A 20,822-nucleotide genomic window follows, 5' to 3' on the forward strand; every position below is an offset into this window, starting at 1 on the left:
AACATCTTTTTCTTTGTGCATCCCTCTGATTTGAGTTGTTACTGGCTGTTGAATCTGTTTTCCCTTTATGCTGTTAGCGTCACATTGCCTGGTTTCAGAGCTTCTCTCCTTGGGTAACTTTTGTTTCAGATTTTCAAGAACGATCCACTGCTTTAGTCTGAATGGGTTGATGTTGCTCTGTGCTCTAGTATCAAGCTTCAGCTTCAGGTTTATGGTTGTGAGTTTATTTCTCATCCTGTTCCTGACCTGATTGGTTTGTGTGAATTTCCTTTCTCTGGGAACTGTCACATCCAGCCAGTTCATGCAGTTGTATGGTTCCTACAACTGTTGTGTTCTCAAACTCATTGCCATCCTCCAGGCTATGGATGTTTTAGTTCTTTTTACTTTTCACTTGCCCTGTTGCTCTGCCTCTGATATCTCGTTTACCATTTCCTTTCTTTGTTCTGCACATCTTTTCCCAGTGATTGGGCTTTCACAAGCTCTGCAGTTTGATTCACAGGCAGCAAATCTCCTTTGTCTGTGATTTCATGTGGTCATCCACAGTTCCTGCACACCTTTCTCTCTGTCTGGTGTACATTCTTTTGTCAATATTTCAGAGCATCAACCCTGTTATCTTACACTCAGTTTGACTGAAGGCTAGCCATTCGGGTAGCCAGCGTCTTCACCTGTCTGCTCGTGGCTTTGTTTGCTTTGGCAGTGTCTATGCCTGTGACATCCTGTTTATACTTCAGAGTTTGCAGAGCCCCAAATGAGCTGATCCAACAGCTGTTCATCTGTGCCCTTAACTTTGCCTTTTCTGGCTTCATTTTCAAAATTTTGTTCTGAAATTGTCTACAAATTCCCGCCTCAGGCTTTGAATTTCATATTGGTAGATATGAACTCCCTTCCTAACAGCACTGTGGGTGTACCCACACCACAGGGACTGCAGCGGATCAAGAAGGTTCTCAAGGGCAACTAGGGATGGGCAATAAATGCTGGCCCAGCCAGCGAAGCCCACATCACATGAATGAATAAAAAAAAATCAGATGATTTTACTTTGGCTGGAGACATATGATGAATTTCTCAAATTTTCTCTGGACTTTTGCTGTTGTCTTCATTCAGCTCTCTGCTATCAAACAAACTTAACCCCCTCGAGGACCCACCTCAACCTCCCCAGTTGATTCCAAATGATTTGGGCTCCACTCCAGATTTTTTCTCGGGGTTTACTCTTAGCCTTTAACTCTCCTGAAGTATGCACAAGGCAGTGGAGCTATTCACCTGTAGCTGGGAGTTTGGTTTATGAGTGCTAGGGTGTGTCCACATGCCCCAGCAGGCCTGCACACTGCATGTCTGGCAGCCAAACCTCCTCTGAAGCCCTAGCCTGGGGCCACGAGGGACCCAGTCTCTTGTGTGTCATCACTTAAGATAAATCCTTCCAGAGGTAGCGATGTGGGAGATTCTCTGGATATGATTAGATCGATAAGATCTAATACAGTACAGTCCCGCCCAGCTCGACAACAGTGAGGAGGCGTTGGAGGAGGATGGTGGGGTCAGCTATGCTAAAGGCTGCAGACAGGTTGGAAGGATGAGGAGGGAACATTGTCACAATCACGTAGGATGTCATTTATGACTTTAATAAAGGCTGTTTTGGTGCTCTGGCTGGGGTGGAACCTGACTGGACAGATTCAAACATGGAGCTCCAGGAAAGATGGGGATGGATTTTGTAGGCATCAACTCGCTCGAGGACTTTGACAAGGAAAGGCAGGTTGGAGATGGGGCGGTAATTTACAAGGATGATGGAGACAAGGGTTGGGTTTTTTTGAGGAAGGGGCAATGACACCAGATTTAAAGGAGAGAACCATTAAAAATATCTGCTGATATGGGGACCAGGAGCAGAGGTTGGATACTTGGCACTTTAGTGGGGATAGTGTCGAGGGCACAGAGCGGTGAGTCACATGGTTAATGTATGAGGGGAGATGGGAGAGAGACTAGAGAATGATGCAAGTTAGGAGTGGGTCCCTGAACCATGGAACCAATGCCTTCATTGGATTGACATTGGGGGAAAAAAACATCAACTGACCAATCTTCACCTCTCTGACTGAAGAATAGAGGAAGGGCCAGGTCAGTTCAAGAGATTAAAGAACAGACACGGTGAATCTCACATAATGTCTTTCTTAAAATGAAGCTGAATTTTTATTCTACTTGTATCTTCAATGCTGCCTGAAATTCCTGATCTCTGACTTGCATTCATGGAGCAATGGGGCTCAGACCCAAAGATAGGGAGGAAAGTAAGACCTGACGAGGACACAAGGAGGCTACAAAAAGAAATAGATAGGCTAAGCGAGTAGGCAAAGACCTGGCAAATGGAGTATAATGTGGGAAAGTATGAAATTGCCTATTTTGGCAGGAAGAATAAGAATGAAGCATATTCCCTAAATGTTGAGAGATTGCAGAGCTCTGAGATGCAGGGAGATCTAGCGGTCCTAGTGCAAGAATCACAAGATTCGTACGCAGGTACAGCAAGTAATTAGGAAAGCTAATAAAATGTTATCATTGAATACAAAAGTAGAGAGGTTATACTTCAGTTTTACAGGGCACTGGTGAAACCACATCTGGAGTAGTGTGTACAGTATTGGTCTCCTTATTTAAGGAAGAATGTAAATGCATCGGAAGCAGTTCATAGAAGGTTTACTAAACTAATGCCTGGAATGGGCGGGTTGTCTTATGAGGAAAGGTTGGACAGGTTAGGCTTGTATTTGCTGTAGTTTAGAAGAGTAAGAGGCGACTTGATTGAAGCATTTACGACCTTGAGGGGTCTTGACAGGGTGGATGTGGAGAGGGTGTTTTCTCTTGTGGGAGAATCTAGTATTTGGGGCCAGTGTTTAAAAGTAAGGGGTCACCCATTTAGGACAGAGATGAGAATTTTTTTCTGTCAGAGGGTTGTGAGATTTTGGAACTCTTCCTGATAAGGCGGTGGACACAGAGTCTGCATATTTTCAAGGTAGATAGATTCTTGATTAACAAGGGGGTGAAAGGTTATTGAGAGTAGGTGGGAATGTGGAGTTGAAGTTAAAATCAGATCAGCCATGAGCATATTGAACGGCAGAGCAGGCTCGAGGTGTCGAGTGACCTACTCCTGCTCCTAATTCGTACATTTGTATGTTTGTATGATCCCCGTTTGAAGGGAAGTAATCCTCTTGCAAAACCTTGTTTTGATGAGGCAGAGAAAGATTGAAAAGGCCTATGTGTCATTTGCATGTCCGTGTGACTTGTTTAGCGCTATCTGACCCGATCCTCTTCTGTCAGCTTTGTTTTAAAAAGTGTTCTGAGACATACACCCCCACCACCCCCCTTGCCCCCACCCCAACCCTGCCCTGCTCTGCCCTGTACTCTTCACACTGTGTGAGGGATTGATTTAAAGGTTGAAAAGGTCAATGATTTAGAAGGTTTGTTTGTTTCTATTATATGTTTAGCTGTGGTTCAGTTGGTAGTACTATCTCCACAGAATCAGAAGGTTTTGGGTTCAAACCCCACTGAACACCTAACCCTGACTGACACCCCAGGACAGAACTGCAGATGTGCTACATTGTTGGAGGTGCTGACTTTTGATGAGCTGTTAAAGTTAAGGACCCTTCAGCCTGTTGGCTCAGGATGGCTTAGGTAAATGTTAAAGATTCCATGGTACCATTTGAAGAAGCGGATGGCTGATTTGTCCATTGTCCTGACGAACATCCCTCTCTCAGCCACATAAATTGACCACTTGTGTTTGTACAGACACAGTCACTGCAGATATGTCTGTTTGCATTTGTTTGGGACATTTTGGTGTAAAGTGTGATATCTAAATACAGGCATTGTTCTGTCAGACAGGGCCTTCAAAACTTTTGGTTCAGGACCGAGGCCTCATTGTCACTGACCCAAAGGCCAAAGATGTTGTGAAAGAGCAGAAGAGCTACTGTGCTGCCAAAGTGAAAGAACGGCATTTCAGCGGGGATGTTCTGGGATACGTCACACCCGTGAGTACTGAAGATAGGGTGGCCAGCTTCAATCTCTGTGTTATCACAGATACTGTGAAACCACTGGATTCCTTCATTTCCATCTTATGTGTAATTTCTCTTATATGCAATGTGTGTGTGTGTTTGTGTTTGTGTGTGTGTGGTGCTTTTCTATCAAACTGAAGATATTGCACACACAAAGGAAAAATAAGTGACGTATGTGCCACACAATCATTAGTCAGTCCTGAGCTTACTGGGAACAAACATATGGTCAAGCCAGGAATTTTAAAACCTGTTTGGATTCCCTGTTGTGTACTAGCATGATTAGAATCCAGAATGCTCTACACTGCCAATATGCTGATATATGTTCAGAGTAACAAATACCTGGGAGTGAATTACAGACTGATATCTAATCAAGAGATTTGTGTGGCTTATAGTATGACAGGAGTGAGTTACAGGCTGGAATCTAATCGAAGGGTTTGGGGTTTATATATAGAATAACAGATACCTGGGAGTGAATTACAGACTGGAATCTAATTGAAGAGCTTAGGTAATTGTTATAAATGTATATTATAACAATAGTTACCCAGTTGAGAGCTACAGGCTACTTTATTTTCGGCTTTCTAGTACTGCTATGCAAGGTTGCTGTGTGACGGTATGAAGTTGTTTGTTCATTGACTAACAATCTTTGATTATATCAGATTAGCACTGACCAGTGACCCAGATTGACTCTGACGGACAATGTTCTCCACTTGGCTTCAGACCAGATACTGTGTTCTGGACGGGCCCTGGTGGGACCCGGTGCCCCAAGCAAAGTTTGTCCAGAGCTGGAGCCCCAGGCAGACCCTGGCTTTAACTGGTGCCCTGGGTGGGCCCAGGCTGGAGCAGGTGCCCCAGACATTCTTTGTCCAGAGGCAGTGGCCCAGGTGAGCCCTAGCCAGAATTAGAATTGTCTCCTGAGATATTGTGTCCCAGGCAGTCCAGGACCACAACTGGACACCATGTCCCCTGTGGATCCGTCATGCACACTCTCACTTAAGGAAGATAATGATAAATATGTTCGTAATCCAGTAGAGAACCAAGCTTCATACAAATAATACCAGGAGAGACCAGAAAAATGAAAATAAGAAGGGCAAAGAGACTGTAAAAAATGGATTAGTCAATAATATAAAAGGGAACCCAAAAGTCTGTTGTAAATATATCAATAGTAAAAGGTTAATCGAAAGAACGGTGGACCTGTTTAGCAACCAAGAGGAAGATCTTTTGGAGGCAGGGGCATTACTGAGCTACTAAGTGAGTTCAGTGTTTGACAAAGTACCGCATAATAGACTTGTTAACAAAATTGAAGGTCATGGGATTAAAGGGAAGGTGGCTGCATGGATACAATATTGGATAAGTGACAGAAATCAGGGAGTAGTTGAACGGTTGTTCTTCGGAGGGAATTATACCATGGTATTCTCCAGGGTTCAGTGCTGAGACCACTGTTCCTTTTAACAGTTATTAATGGCCCGGATTTGGGTATGTAGCACCGAATTTAAAAGCTTGCACGTGATCTGAAACTGACAAATGTAATGAACAGTGAGGAGGATGGTTATAGAGTGCAAGAGGACATAGACAATGTAGTGAAATGGGTAGACACACGAGAGGTGAAATTTAATGCAGAGAAGTGTGAAGCAATACATTTTGGTAGGTAGAATAAGGAGAGGCAATATGAACTATTAATGTTAAGAATGTTAAGTGAGTTCTGGAACATTGAGACTCGATGGTATAAGTACATGAATCTCTGGAGATGGCAGGACAAGTTGAGAAGGGCATATGGGACCATTGGCTTTATAAATAGAGGCAGAGAGTACAAAAGCAAGGATGTTACCTGAACCTTTATCAAATGCTAGTTAGAACCCAGCTGGAGTATTGTGGCCAGTTCTGTGCATCACACTTTCTGAAGGATATCAAAGCTATGGAGATGGTGCACAAGAGATTTCCTGGAGTGGTACATGGGATGAAAATGTTCGGTAATTTGGAGAGACCAGAGAAATTTGAGAAGGAGCATTCTACTTTTGTCATTTGCAAACTGAATTTTGGTTTATACCTATATTGCAGCATTTTATTGGAGCGAGAGTTTGTTGAGTTTCCTTATGGGGAATGATTGGCTCTACTTGCTTCATAGCCATCTTACAGGCTGATTAAAGGCTTTAGGAGAGTTAATAATTGGTTAGGTTAGTAAGTGTTAGTAGTCAAGCGGATGGTCGTCTTGCTGCTGGTCCACTATAGATAATAAAAAGCTTACTCTTTAAGCTGTCATTCAGCAGTCTTGTATTACATTTTGCTTTCTCATACTGCCCTGTTCCATTTCCTTTTGATGTTTCAGTGGAACAGCCATGGTTATGAAATTACGAAGATATTTGGTGGGAAATTCACTTTAATTTCTCCAGTTTGGCTTCAGATCCAGAGGAAGGGAGCTCAGCTGTATCATGTCACTGGTCACCATGATATAGACCAAGGTATTATCTTTGTTCCTGGCTGTGTTAACATGCACTATACACCAAACACTGTTCCCTTAACTTTACAGCCACTATTTCATCACACTCCCAGCTGAAGCTGCAGTCTGATCATGTTGGGGAGCAGCTGCTTCCTGATTCTATAGTCTGAATTTTTGCAACAATGGAAAGCATCTCCGTCATTGCAAAAATTGCAGAAAAGGCAAAAATCCGTATTTCCCCGAACACCACACCTACCATTTTCGTGGGGGCGGGAATATACCCGGGTCACGAGTTGTGCCTGCCCATATAAAATAGCAGCTGCCTCCAGTCATGCCTGATTTTCGTTAGCCAGGAGTGGGAATTAGACCTGATAGGAGCTGGTCTAAACTTCGCAGAGTCCTTTGGTGAGAAAGGATGCCCTTTTGGAGAGGAAGTGTACCCATCCAGATACGGTCCTAGGCCACCTTTGGGAGAGGAAAGCTGCCCTTTGGGATTGTTAAATGACATGAATGTGTGTAAAAAGTAAATAAATTCATTGGAACTGTCAAGAGGAACTGTCAAAAGCAATTGTCAAGCTGTCAAGGCATTTAAAATCCCTGCCCTTTAAATCTTTTTTAAACACTCCACGGTTTATTCAAACTATTACACTTTGACATAATGATGAGGGTTATCATTACTGGATTTGTGCTGAATGATTGATTGATTTCACAGCCTTCCATTATCTCAGTGGGGTACCTGTCATTTCATAAGTTGATTAAGATGTAAAGACAAAGGGTGATGGGTGGGGTGGCATGGGCTGGCACTAAGTTGGCATAGGTGCTATAAAGGGTCATGGACATGGGTAGAGGGGCATAGGTGGGTGAGGAGGGTATGAGAAACCATGGGGATGGGTAGATGACATGAATAGGGCAAAGAAAATCTTTGACAAAGTGCTGGTGCACTGAGGCAGTGCTTCCGCCCAACCTGTCTCCGCTCCTGACAGCCTTCACTCTTGTTCCGGGGTTGCCTGGCCTGATTCCCAGAAAACCCTGCCAGCTTGGAATGAAAATCCCAAATTCCGGGGCACTTTCTCCCGGGTCGGGTTTTGCGGAAATGTCAGGACTCTGCGGTCCCAACCAGGGAGTGAAAATTTAGGCCTATATTTGAGGTACCAGGCCCGCATTCTGTACAAGATGGGTTAAACACTTCAATGCCAATAGGATTAGAAACCTAGACCACAGTCTGTATAATTGATCTTCAGCAATGGGGCATGGTGGCAAAGGCATGATGGGGAAATCAGGGGTGTGATCTTAAAGCTCAGATTTCACAAACTAACATTGGCATATCCCAGGTTTTGAGTCCAGTGAACAGTATTTCAAAAAAAGGAAGGACTTGAATTTAAATAGCACCTTTCAAAACCAAAGTCCCAAGCACTTTCTGGTTAATGAAGTACTCCTGAAATGTAGTCATTACTGTAATGTAGGATGCATGACAACAGTATGCACTCCACAAAGCCCTCCAAACAGTATTGTGATAATGACTAGATAATGTTTTTTTTTGTGATGTTGATTGAGGGATAAATATTGGTCACAACATCAGGGGTAACTTCCCTGCTGTTCTTTGAAATAGTGCCATGGCATCTTTTGCATCCACCTGAGCGGGTTTGTCATCTCATCTGAAGGACAGCACCTCCGACATTGTAGCACTCCCTCAGTACTGGAGTGTCAGCCTTGATTTTTGTGCTCAAGTCCTGGAAGAGGATTTGAACTGACAACCTTCTGACCCAGAGGCAAGAATGCTACCCACTGACCCACAGTTGACACGTTTAGCATAACTACTTAGAAAGAAGTTACTGTCTACACTGGATTCAAACCCAAACTTTCAAGCTGAAATGCCTGACCCATTTAGTCACTCACCTGGTATGTGTAGTTTGTAGGGCCCAGTGTGTATACTGAGGTATCTTTGTGAAATGATTGAAGTGAACCCTGGTTTGAAAGGTCAGATCATTCCTTCTTTCTATCAGACAGTGAGCTGCATTTATAGTTTCTTGACATTAACACTTCTCCCTGTGGTAAAACCAAATCCCAGGCTGATTTTATCAGGATTAACTGGGTGCAAATTTCCTGGCTGTTTTGTAGGATTCCAGTTGTGTATCAGCCCAGGAAAGATCATGGGGTTAATTTAATTTAACATTATAATCTTCTTTGAAGAAACTCTGTTCCACTGCTGTAGAGAGAGAGGCTTTTATGTCTTTGTTGTAATGTTGTATTTAAGCCACTAGATGGTAGCTCTGTGTTACTGTTACAGGAATGCTTCAGGGCTGGCATCCTTCACACTGTCTGCAAAATATACCTTGTACACAGGCATTAAAGAATGTATATTCTTTTTTGAAGCATAAGTAGGTTCTGTCCTGATTGAAATCTCTTGTTTTTACTACGTCCCTGAGGCTGTTGTGTTTTTTTTTGACTCACCACTATCACCAGCACTCTCTCTCTTCTTGGCTCTCACAATGTGGAGGGGCTGAGGAGGAGATGGACTGAAGCTGTGTTTCACTAGCCCTCATGGTAATGTCATGATTAGCCTTGGAAGCGAAATTTTGCAGTCCAAGATTTTTCTGTGGCATTGTCAGAAACGAGAAGCCAAGGGAGAGCAAAAAGAAATTGAATGCCCATTTACATTATTAATAATCAACCAATTCCAAATGCTGTATGTGGTTTTTTAGATTTACATTCTTGTCTCAATAACATTCCTGCATCTACCCTGCTGCTTTACAACTCTTAATTGTGTACTTTGACCATCCTTGAGCTGGGGCTGCTTGGATGGATTCTTAAAGCGTCCAATGGGAGAACAGTTTTAGCCTGATCTTTTGAACCGTGGGCAATGCAGAGGAACTGACCAAACTAGTGAGTACAACTAACAAACACCCTGTAACCTTGAGACCTGAAACAAACAGGAAATTGTGGAATCACTCAGCAAGTCATGCAGCATCTGTGGAAAGAAGAGACAACTTAGGGTTTTGGATGTGGATCTTTTCTCAGGACTGGACAATATTACTGATGAACAGAAATGAGGGGAAGGTACCACCAGCGGAGAGCCAGGCAGCCAGCAGAAGCACAGTCCCCCACTGACAGACAGGAAAAGAAATAGAAGAAGCTGTCAAGTGCTTAGTTGGAAAACAGAAGATGATTAAATGGCTGAAGTAATGTTATGATGAGACAATTGGAGGCATAATGGGAGAAATCATAGAAATAGCAGATGTACCTGAGACCCAGAACATGAATAATTAGAGTACAGACAGGTTGATAGGGAAGTATGAACAACTGGCAAAGTGGAACAGGCTCCAGTGTCCCAGGAACGTGGTAGAAGAGAGGAATTGCTGGAGACCGAGGGTGCAGCATGTTCGGTCAGGTGGAGAGGGGCACCAGCCTGAGGAAGTCGGTCCTCTTGCTATGCACTGGGAGGGTTATTGTCTCTAACAACAGGTGATCTGAATTGTGTGGTCTCATTTTGTCCATTGTTTTAGGTAAGAGTTTATTTGTGGAGCTGTTGACAGGCCAGTGATGGTATTCAGAGAAAGATTAACTTAACTTGGGTGCATGCAAAAGGCCTGGATGATGTATGAATCAGCCAAACTCTCATGTAGCAATGATCTGATCCAAGGTAGAAGCCTGCTTCTTTTATGAGCCAGCGATATTGAACTGTTTGTCCTGGCCAAGCTGCCATGCTAGTGTCTTTGTTACATCCCCTACATTCTTTATACATCAGGTTGTCTTAGTTCAAAAGCCACAAGCTGAAAATGATTCATCATAAATCATTCCTTGTTAATACTTATATCTTTGACTTGCTTCCTGAAGGAGGAGGCTTGTTTTAAAGAGAAATCATAATGCTCTAAATGCTGATTTTTTGACACATCCTGCACACAACTAACCCTACCCATGTTATTGATGAACAGGCTGGATGAAGAATGTGAAGGCAGGATCCAAAGCAGTCAATTTTGGTGAGTAATGTAGTTTTTGTTTGTTTCCTCGCCCCCATTAAATAACTTTCTGTCCTGACATCACTACGCTTGCACTAATGTGATAATCTTTGGTGCCTCAAAGTGTGCCTGCATTTCATTTGAACTCCAGATGGATAATATAGCACATTGCACTCACACTCCCTCCAAATACACTCTTGTTCTATTAATGCAGTTGTTGGGTCTGGGTGATTCTGTACACGGGACACTGACTGGGCCTGTAGAGGAGTAATGGAGTAACTGGTTTTGGTACCACTTACTGGGGCCTTGATGTGAGCTCAGAAAGCGTTTAAAGGAAAGGATAATTGGTATCTAGTACAAAATTGTATGCCTACTAGGTGCAAGTATTGAACACAACGCAGGGAAGAATGGTGAACCTTTATAAAGCTTGTTTAGGCTGCAACTATATTGTGTCCAATTCTGGTCACCACACTTTAGCAAGGATGTGAGGGTCCTTGAGAGTGCGCAGAGGGGATTTACTAGAATGGTTCCCGGGATGAGAGGTTTTTTAGCTACAAGGTTAAGTTGATGAAACTTAAGTTGTTCTCCTAGGAGCAAAGGAGATTGAGGGGGTATTTGATAGAGGTGTACAAGATTATTTAGATAAGGTAGACAAAGAAAAACTCTTCCCATTAGCTATTGGTACAAGGACTAGGGGACACAGATTTAAGGTTTTGAGCAAGAGATGCAGGGAAATGTGAGGAACAACTTTAACAAGTGAATGATAATGGCCTGGAACTCGCAGTTTACAAGGGCAGTGGAAGCAGAGACAATTAATGGTTTCAAAAGGAAATGGGAGTTTTTTTTAGTATTCTTTCATGGGACGTGGCTGTTGCTGATTAGGCCATCATTTATTGCCCATCCCTAATTGCCCTTAAGAAGGTGGTGGTGAGCTGCCTTCTTGAACTGCTGCAGTCCATGTAGTGTAGGCATACCCACAGTGCTGTTAGGGAGGGAGTTCCAGGATTTTGACAGTGAAGGAATGGTGATATATTTGAGTCAGTATGGTGAGTGGCTTGGAGGTGTTCCCATGCACCTGCTGGATGGACACTTGAGGACTATGGGGATAGAGTGGGGGAATGGAACTGAGCAGATTGTTCTACAGCGAGATATTATGGACTCGATGGTCGTCCTGTGCCATAATGACTGAACAACTTGTGTTTTCCCAATGTTCTAATGTGTTTGCCACATGTGTTGTTTTGAGGGGATTTCTTTTTTTCGGAAACAGGTTCCTCAGTTGGACTGTTTTCGACCCAGACCTTTCAATAGATATTGAGAGTGGGAAATGCAAAGCTTCAGACTGAAAGTACATTATCTCTTTTCCTACTAATTCTCCCAGACTCCATCAAATTTCACCACTCTGACTAAATCTGCTGTCTCCATCCTTCCGTATAAAGTTATTTTTGGCTCTTGCGGAGGTGAGAACTGGAAAATATCTCTACAGTCCATCCAACCTATCCCAACGTGAACATCTCTCCATTGCCTATCCGCTGAAATATCAGCCCAATTCTCTGAAAATCTGTTTCATACATTCATTGCCCTCTACGTAAAGTGCTGTCTATGCATTTTCCATATTCCAAGCTTGAGCCCATATCTCTGATACTGTGGATTATGGTAAGCTGAAACACATTATCGGGGTTCAGTTTATCTATTTCCCTAAGGATCTTAAATAGTATTTCTCCCCAGTCTCTCCTCCAATGCTAACAGTCTAAAGTCTCCCTTAGTAGCTGATGAGCCCAATATTAATTTGGTTGACCTTATCTACAATGGATCCAATAATTGGATATTCTTCTTGGAGTACTGAATTGTACACAGCTGTGCGATTCCTTTCACATTTTTCGATGCTGATCTTGTTTTTCTCAATTCTATTTTCCCTCAGTTCCCAGAATTTTGTTCGATTCTTGGACTTACCGTGACTATGAAAGTCTTTTTAATAGTGAGGATGAGATTGAAGAGCTGACGGAAGCATTGGTGCAGACGGCGAAGGTCAGTCGTTCCCCTTCAGGGCCTATGCTCCTCTTCCGTTAGGCAATTTTTAAAAATCCATTCATGTGCCAAGCCAGCATTTATTGCCCATCTCTAATTGCCCTTGAGAAGGTGGTGGTGAGCTGCCACCTTAAACCGCTGCAGTCCATATGGTGTAGGTACATCCACAGTGCTGTTAGGGAGGGAGTTCCAGGATTTTGACCCACTGACAGTGAAGGAACAGCGATATATTTCCAAGTCAGGATGGTGAGTGGCTTGGAGGGGAACTTGCAGGTGGTGGTGTTCCCATGTGCCTGCTGCCTTTGTCCTTCTAGATGTAGTGGTCATAGGTTTGGAAGGTGCTGTCTAAGGAGCCTTGGTGAATTCCTGCAATGCATCTTGTAGATGGTATACACTGCTGCTACTGTGCGTCGGTGGTGGAAGGAGTGAATGTTTAAGGTGGTGAATGGGGTGTCAGTCAAGCAGGCTGCTTTGTCCTGGACAGTGTCAAAATTCTTGTGTTGTGGGAGTTGCACTCATCCAGGCAAGTGGAGAGTATTCCATCACACTTCTGACTTGTGCCTAGTAGATGGTGGACCAGGCTTTGGGGAGTCAGGAGGTGAGTTACACTCCTCAGAATTCCCAGCCCCTGATCTGCTCTTGTAGCTAGACTATTTATGTAGCTGGTCCAGTTCAGCTTCTGGTCAAATGGTAACCCCAAGGATGTTGATAGTGGGGGATTCAGCGATGGTAATACCATTGAATGCCATGGGGAGATGGTTAGATTCTCTCTTGTTGGAGATGGTCATTGCCTGGCACCTCTGTGGTGTGAATGTTGCTTGCTACTTATCAGCCCAAGCCTGAATATTGTCCAGGTCTTGCTGCATATGGTCACAATAATCAGAGAACATCCCCACTTCTACCTTATGATGGAAGAAAGGTCATTGATGAAACAGGTAAAGATGGTTGGGCCTAGGACTCTACCCTGTGGAACTCCTGCAGTGATGCAGTGGAAGTCAGATGATTTTTCACAATTTTTCACATAGCTGGGTAGATGCCAATGTTGTAGCTGTACTGGAACAGCTTGGCCGGGGTGAGGCAAGCTCTGGAGCACAAATCTTCAGCCGTTTCTTGAGATCATGTGAAATGAATCGAATTGGCTGAAGACTGGCATCTGTGATGCCGAGGACCTCGGGAGGAGGCCGAGATGCATCATCCACTCGGCACTTCTGGCTGAAGATTGTTGCGAATGCTTCAGCCTTATCTTTTGCATTGCTGTGCTGGGCTCCTCCATCATTGAGGATGGGGATATTTGTGGAGCCTCCTCCTCCAGGAAGTTGTTTAATTGTTCACCAACATTCATGACTGGATGTGGCAGAGCTGCAGAGCTTAGATCTGATCTGGTTGTGGGATCTCTTAGTCTGTCTATCACTTGCTGCTTATGCTGTTTGGCATGCAGGTTGTTGTAGCTTCAGCAGGTTGACACCTCATTTTTAGGTATACCTGGTGCTGCTCCTGGCATGCCCTCCCGCAATCTTCATTGGGGAATTATCTTGGGGAAAACCAGCAAGTTCCCTCCCCTCCCATTAGTCAATTACCTGGGAAAGCCAGTGGGACCCACCCTCCCCTCACCTTAATGAGTTCTCTGGGTAAACTAGTGGGATCCTCCCTCCTGTTATAGACAGAATTTGCGGTGCTTTCCAGGTTTGTACGGAAGGTGTGTGTATTTCTGTCCTCTGTGATTTTTCCTCACTGAAAATAAATTCCAGCAGCAGGCTTTTTTTGGTGACTTTAAAAATAAAGAAGGTTATTTATTATCACACACTTGATATGGATGTTTAAAATGCAATGTCTCAATCACTCATCTCATTCTCACTATCGCACGTGCAGCGATTAGATATAGATGAAGTTAAAGCCGTAATTATAAAAATGGATTCAGTCTTTGTCAGTGCAGGCCTGGTATCATCTTAGTTAAGTTGATACTTTAGTCAGTGAAGGTCTTTTAGAAACAAAGGATTCTCATGAAGCTGTAAAGCCTTTTGTAAATGGATAGCCAGGAGATTGGTTCTCAGGTAGACTTGGAAGATGGACAACGTACAGTACTTTGGCTGTATACTGTAGACTTTCAGATATGATGGTTCAGCTGTTTCTGATGTTTCTCTGCTGGATTTTCTTTGTTCAGGATATTTTAAACTTCAGCCCCTGAAATTCAGTTTCAGTCACATGACTGCAGGGTTAACACTTCTGGGTTCCAGACCACCACGATACAATAGCAGTTGACAATGGTCGTTTACACTTCTCTACCCCGACTTGAGCTTGAATATTCTCCTTTATTCAAAATGGCACTCTGTTAGTCCAGAACTCATATTCCTCAAATGCTGTTTCATCCTTCCACAACAAGATGTTTAAACTTCACATGTGGCTGCAAAGCAACCTTACCCAGGCCCATGTTTAACCAAATATTGGCCACAAAATCGGCTACTGTGCACAGTTAATATCCATTGTCATTTGTTAAGTTGCAGCCATCTTAACAGGTTTTGTGGCCACTTTCACAAAGTATCTTACAGACCGTAAAATACAATACCCTTACGCTTGTACTGAGTATGACAATCACTCCCCGTTAGTCAATTGATTCAGGAAAACCAGTGGGATCCTCCCTCCCCTTGTGTCTGTCATTTACCTTGGAAAAGCCAGCAGGACCATATGATCCCTCTTAGTCAATTATCTGAGGTAAGAGTGGTTTCAAGCCATTTCAGGGTACCCGAGTGGTGTTAATTGTATGCTTCTCTTGGAGTGCATATGGGACAGGCCACAGGAATCAATACCTCAGTGGGCTATCCTATATGTAAGACTTTCAACAACAATTGGAATGCTGATGTCAAGACTGGTAAGAGCTGAGCTGGGAAGGGTTGGGCAGGTCATGGCTGGACTGAGGAATGTCAGGGCAGGGTGCGGCTGGCCAGGTGAGTAGCATAGAGTCAGAGTAATACAGCACAGAAACAGGCCATTTGGCTTATCGTGTTCATGCTGGCCATCGAGCACCTATCTATTCTAATCCCATCCCTACCCAGCAGGTAGGCACTAATCTTAAACTGGACCAACCAGGAAAGGTTTAAAAGAGTTGGGGTCTCGGAAATGATAGTCATGGTCTGATGTTGTAACAGAGCTAGGTAGTGATTGAAGCAGGAGCTGGGAGAGCACATTGAGGTATCTGGAACCTCTGGGGATGTGATGTGATGGTTTTTCTCTGGCCCTTTTGATTGTTGTAGATCTGGGAAGGGGATTAAACTTGTGCAGTCTTTTCACTTCTTTATTTCAAACAAATGTACTTTGCTACAGCCAATCAGAGCCTGGGTCCTAACTCTGAGCTGTGATAAGGACAGGGCCTGAGATTGCTCCGTATATCTGGAGCCAAGTTCACGCAGACCCCTGCCAAGAGCAGTTACTGTTCAATGAATCCCTTCCAGCAAGCAATTTTTGGGTAGCCAATGCAGGCATTATGAACAAAATGCTCCTTCTGCTGCCCTCTTTCACTACTTGTGAAAAATAAGGGCCAGTTTTGTGTGAAGATACTGCCTTGCCCTCCAGCTGGCCAGATTTGCACATTAATGGATTTCAAAATCAGCAGTTTGGGCTTTCCCACATGTGACTGGTGGGCAAGGCTCCATGCCACTAATACAGCCATTTACTGTGGGTCTGACTAACTGATGCCATTACTGAGGGATTAATCCCCATCTCCCAGCACAAATTGAATACTTTGGAAATTAAAAGGCCTAATTGGTCCCACCCTTCCAATGACTACCTTTTTACTATTCATCTGTTTATAAAAGGGTATCGTGTTCTCTTTTGTTAACCACTGATCTCTTCCCATACTCTCTTCATCTCTCATCCCTTTTAGGTCTTCGTACTTTCTATATTCAGCTTGGTTCTCTACCATATTACGAATCTTGCAATTGTCATAAGGCTCTTTTTTTTTCTACCTCATTTTAACCTCTATAACGTTATAATCACCCAGGGAACTCGTGCACAGGGGTGATGGGGAATTGGCTGTAAGTTAAGGCACAGGCAGCAAAGTTTTGGATGACATCAAGTTTAGGGAGGGTAGAATGTGGAAGTTGGAATGTTGGAATAGTCAAGTCTACAGGTAACAGGAATTTCAGCAGCAGGTGAGCTGAGACAGGTGAATTCAGGTGATGTTATGGGTGGAAATAGGCGGTCTTAGTGCTAACAGGAATATGAGGTCAGAAGCTCATGTCAGGAACAAATGTGACACCAAGGCCGTGAACGCTTGATTGTCAGTGTACATGTGAAAACTAGTACTGTGCCTTCAGATGATGTCACCAAGGAGCAGCATGTAAATGAGAAATAAATCGATTCTTGGGGGACACTGGAAGTCACAGTGTGAGAGCAGCAAGGGAAGCCATTGCAAATAGATAAGAATAGAACCAGCTGAGAGCAGTTCCACCCAGTTGGACGACAGTGGCGAGGCATTAGAGGAGGTTGGTGTGGTCAAACATGTCACCACCTTAAACGTTCACTTCCTCCACTATCAACACACCGTGGCAGCAGTATGTATCATCTACAAGATGCACTGCAGCAACTCACCATGGCTCCTTTGACAGCACCTTCCAAACCTGCGACCTCTACTACCTGGAAGAAGCTGCGCAACAAACACATGGGAACACCGCCACCTACAAGTTCCCCTCCAAGTCACACACCATCCTGACTTGGAACTATATTTCCTTTCCTTCATCGCCACTGGATCAAAACCTGCAACTCCATATCTAGCATCATACAGACTGTAGCTCACCACCACCTTCTGAAGGGCAATTAGGGATGGGCAATAAATGCTGGCCTAGCCAGTGACCCACCCACTTCCCATGAATGAATAAAAAAAAATGCCCACTCACTGAAACGTATTCTGCTTGCCCTACCCCATTCCCCAGACCCAGGTCCAGCACTGCTTTCTTCATGTTGGGTTGGAAACATACTGATCAGGAAAGTTCTCTTGTGTACTTTTCAAGAATTCCTCCCCCAGTTGACCTGTAAGCTGTTACTATCATGGTCTAATTTCAGATAATTGAAGTCACATATTATCACTAGTCCTCCTCTTATATTTTCTGTAATTTACCTTCAAATACATTCTTTTATTTCCTTCCCCTTGTTTTGTGGCCTGTGGTGTACACACGGTGATATAACAGCTCTTCTGCTGTCCCTTGATTCTAACTAGACACTGCCTTTGGTTGCTTAACTACATCGGCCCTCTCCAGTGCTATAATAGTTACTTTGATCGGTACTTCCACTCCATTCTCCTTTTTCTCCTTCCCTATTTTTCCATGAATAACATTTAGGCAGGAATATTAAGTTCCCAATCCCCCTTTGCTGTGAGCCAGGTTTCTATTATTGCTGCTAAATCATTATAACATCTGGTGACTTGTGCCTTCAGCTCAGTATTCATATTTGCCAAGCTCTGTGCATTTATATAGATGCACTTTAAACCCACCTTAGACTGCTTTTCATTTGCTCCCAATCTGATCCCTCCTACTCTGGTGTTCACTCTGCCAAATTAGCTTAAACCCTTCTGCATGGTGCTGGTTAACCTTCCTGTGGGGATATTTGTCCCAGCTCTGTTGAAGTGCAACTTGTCCACCTTGAACAGGTCCTATTAGCCACAGAGTTTTATATTTGTATCTACCTATGTACCTATGTATAAATTTGACTGTTTACTTGTGATCTCTTCCCCCCCAGGCTGAGGAGTTTGATGGCTTTGTAATAGAGGTGTGGAGCCAGCTTGGTGGCCAGAAACGGAAGTAAGTGAAATTAAATTTATCATGAGCCATTACTGTTGGTTTTAAGGGACAGAAGAGTGGTGAGAGGTTATCTGTCCTCTGGCTTGTCTTATCTTCTGTGGTTTTCCAGCGAAGGCCTGTTTTTTGGGAGGAGGAATGCAGTTGCTTGTGACCAACTGGACTAGTGCCCCATGCAGTTTGAAAAGCAATCGATCAGTTGTTCTGCTTGTCCATCTGGAGGGGCTTGACAGAATTGATGCTAAGAGGATAGTGCCCCTAGTTAAGGAATCTAAAACATGGGGGTTACAGTCTCCGAGTAAGAGATCGGCCGTATAGCACTGAGATAAGTTTCTTCACTCAAAGGATTATTTGGAATGTGTTAACTGTACAATAATTGTGTTTATTTGTATGTAGGTAGTGGGCATTAACTGGGCACTTGTGCCCTTAAAAATAAACACAGACTAAAATTATGAGTCTTTTAAGAGATGTGTGCTTTGTAATGTGTAACTCTGTAAATAAATATATAAATGCATAAAGATTGGCTCCAGTTCTACCCTTCACCAACCAGCTTTCTGGATTGGAATGTGTAGCAGGGAATTGTTGCCTAAAGGTGAAGGTTGGAAGCTAAGAAAACCAATTTTGAACAGAAAACTGCAATCCTAGTAGCTGTTCTTAAAAACTGGCAGAAAGCAAGTGTAAATTGTCAGAGTATATGAGGCTAATAGAAAAGATTAGTGAGAAGCGTGAAATCTGTAAGAAGTGTTGAAGGGTGCCACCATGTCTGATTGTAAGCCTTCTTCCATTGCTACATGACTATAGCAAGATGGATCTAAAAATATGGGACAAAAATGGAAATATTTTCATTCTACATTTTATAGACCATGTGACCGGATTTATTCTTTTTACAAAAATATTTAGTAAAAGCAAAAGGGTTATTATGGGAAAAATGATGGTGAAATAGGTAAGAAGCAGACTTGGGACACTGGTTTAGTTTCTCCTTGGCAAATTTCCCCTCCATTATCAATGACGAGTTCAGAGACCTGTGAAAACATGAACATCGTGGTCATGAAAAGCGCAGTTAAAGTCCTTTCAGTAATGGACTCTGTGAAAGGAATAGAGTGGTAATCAATGAAACGCTGCATAAAACTTTAGCTGCAATGTTTTATTGGTATTATAAAGGAAAGTTTTCCAGTCGATGATTTGTTTATGGGTTATACTGCGGAATATGAGCAAGGTGTTATTAATCAGATTAGAGTAGAAATTAAAATTGGGAGCCAGGCTTGTGGGGCTTTTAAATATATTGGTTTACTTATGAAGCAGAGTAGGACTGGAATAACTTCAAATCAGCAATCCTCGCTAGAGAGTGTTACTCCCATCCCTGGTCAGAAAGATGATGTTATTTCTGAAGAGACAGGGCTATTGCAAAGCTTAACTTGTCAGGTGAACTGGTTGGCCACTCAGACTAGCTCCTGCTTCTTATAACCTATATTTGCAAACACCAGCGGAAGTTCCTGGTGACTTGTCACTGTCCCAAGGAATGCTGTGACATGGGCCAGAGTAGTGTCCCAGCTGCAGAGTCTGTTCAGTGGTACAAACATTTAGAGCAGGAGGAGGTCATGTGGTGGAGACCAGATTTTCACCTGGAACTGTGCAGGTGGTTACAGGAGTGCCTGCAACATCCTGTATTGGAGCCTTGGCACCATGTCACATGCCTGGTGTGATTAAACGGCCAATATTATCATGGTGAATTCCTGACTTTGTGTTTCCCTGATGGGATCAGGCTGTGACTTTGTACTGTGTAGGTACCCCAGGGTCATGGTGCAGCCAATGAATTTTCATCCTCCCTATTTAGAATTATTTTAACTGGAACAGTGGCTGCCAGTAAGGTGCAGTTTAATAATGCCTGTGCCATGGCTTCTGTGCTTTAGTGAGTGTAGATGAAAGCTGAGATCCGTGTGAGAAACATTTCAAATCTTCAGTAAGCTGCTTTAAATTTTACACCCCTGTCTGAAACTTGTCCAGTTTGGTTTTTTTAAATTATTCTTTCACAGGATGTGGACATTGCTGGGAAAACCAACTTTTATTGCTGACCTCTGGTTGCCCTTGAGAAGGTGGTGGTGAGCTGCCTTGAACCGCTGCAGTCTGTATAGTGCAGGTACACCCACAGTGCTGTTAGGGAGGGAGTTCTGTGATTTCACCCAATGATGTTGAATGAATGGTGATATTGTTTCAAATGAAGTGGTCTGTGATTGAGGATCGCTTGGAGATGGCCTTGTTCTTGGCCTTTGAGATAGTAAAGATCACCGATTTGGGAGCTGCTGTCTAAGCAGCCTTGGTGAATTCCTGCAGTGCATCTTGTAGATGGTACACACTGCTGTCACTGTGCATCGGTGGTGGGGGGAGTGAATGTTTGTGGTAGGGGTGCCAATCAAATGGGCTGATTTGTCCTGGATGATGTCAAATGTCTTGAGTGTTGTGGGAGCTGCACTCATCCAGGCAAGTGGAAAGTATTCCAACACACTCCTGACTTGTGCCTTGTAGGTGGTGGAAAATCTGCAGGGACTTTCCATTGGAAATTTAAACTTCCTGGGCAATTACAGCAACTTAAATTCAGTGCATTGCT

At 43.4% G+C, this 20,822-nt stretch overlaps 1 protein-coding gene across 1 annotated transcript in view; it reads left to right on the top strand.

Annotated features, from left to right (window-relative positions):
- Positions 1-1,687: 1,687 nt before the first annotated feature.
- The window catches only part of chid1 (chitinase domain containing 1), a 116,109-nt gene continuing 96,974 nt past the window's right edge, over positions 1,688-20,822 (top strand). Inside the window, 6 exon segments of the mRNA XM_078549597.1 lie at positions 1,688-1,759; positions 3,828-3,992; positions 6,340-6,472; positions 10,383-10,427; positions 12,325-12,431; positions 18,159-18,220. Coding sequence (XP_078405723.1) covers positions 1,688-1,759; positions 3,828-3,992; positions 6,340-6,472; positions 10,383-10,427; positions 12,325-12,431; positions 18,159-18,220 — 584 coding nt within the window.

This window comes from Cetorhinus maximus, chromosome 9 (assembly GCF_964194155.1).
Source record: "Cetorhinus maximus chromosome 9, sCetMax3.hap1.1, whole genome shotgun sequence".
Lineage (NCBI taxonomy): Eukaryota > Metazoa > Chordata > Chondrichthyes > Lamniformes > Cetorhinidae > Cetorhinus > Cetorhinus maximus.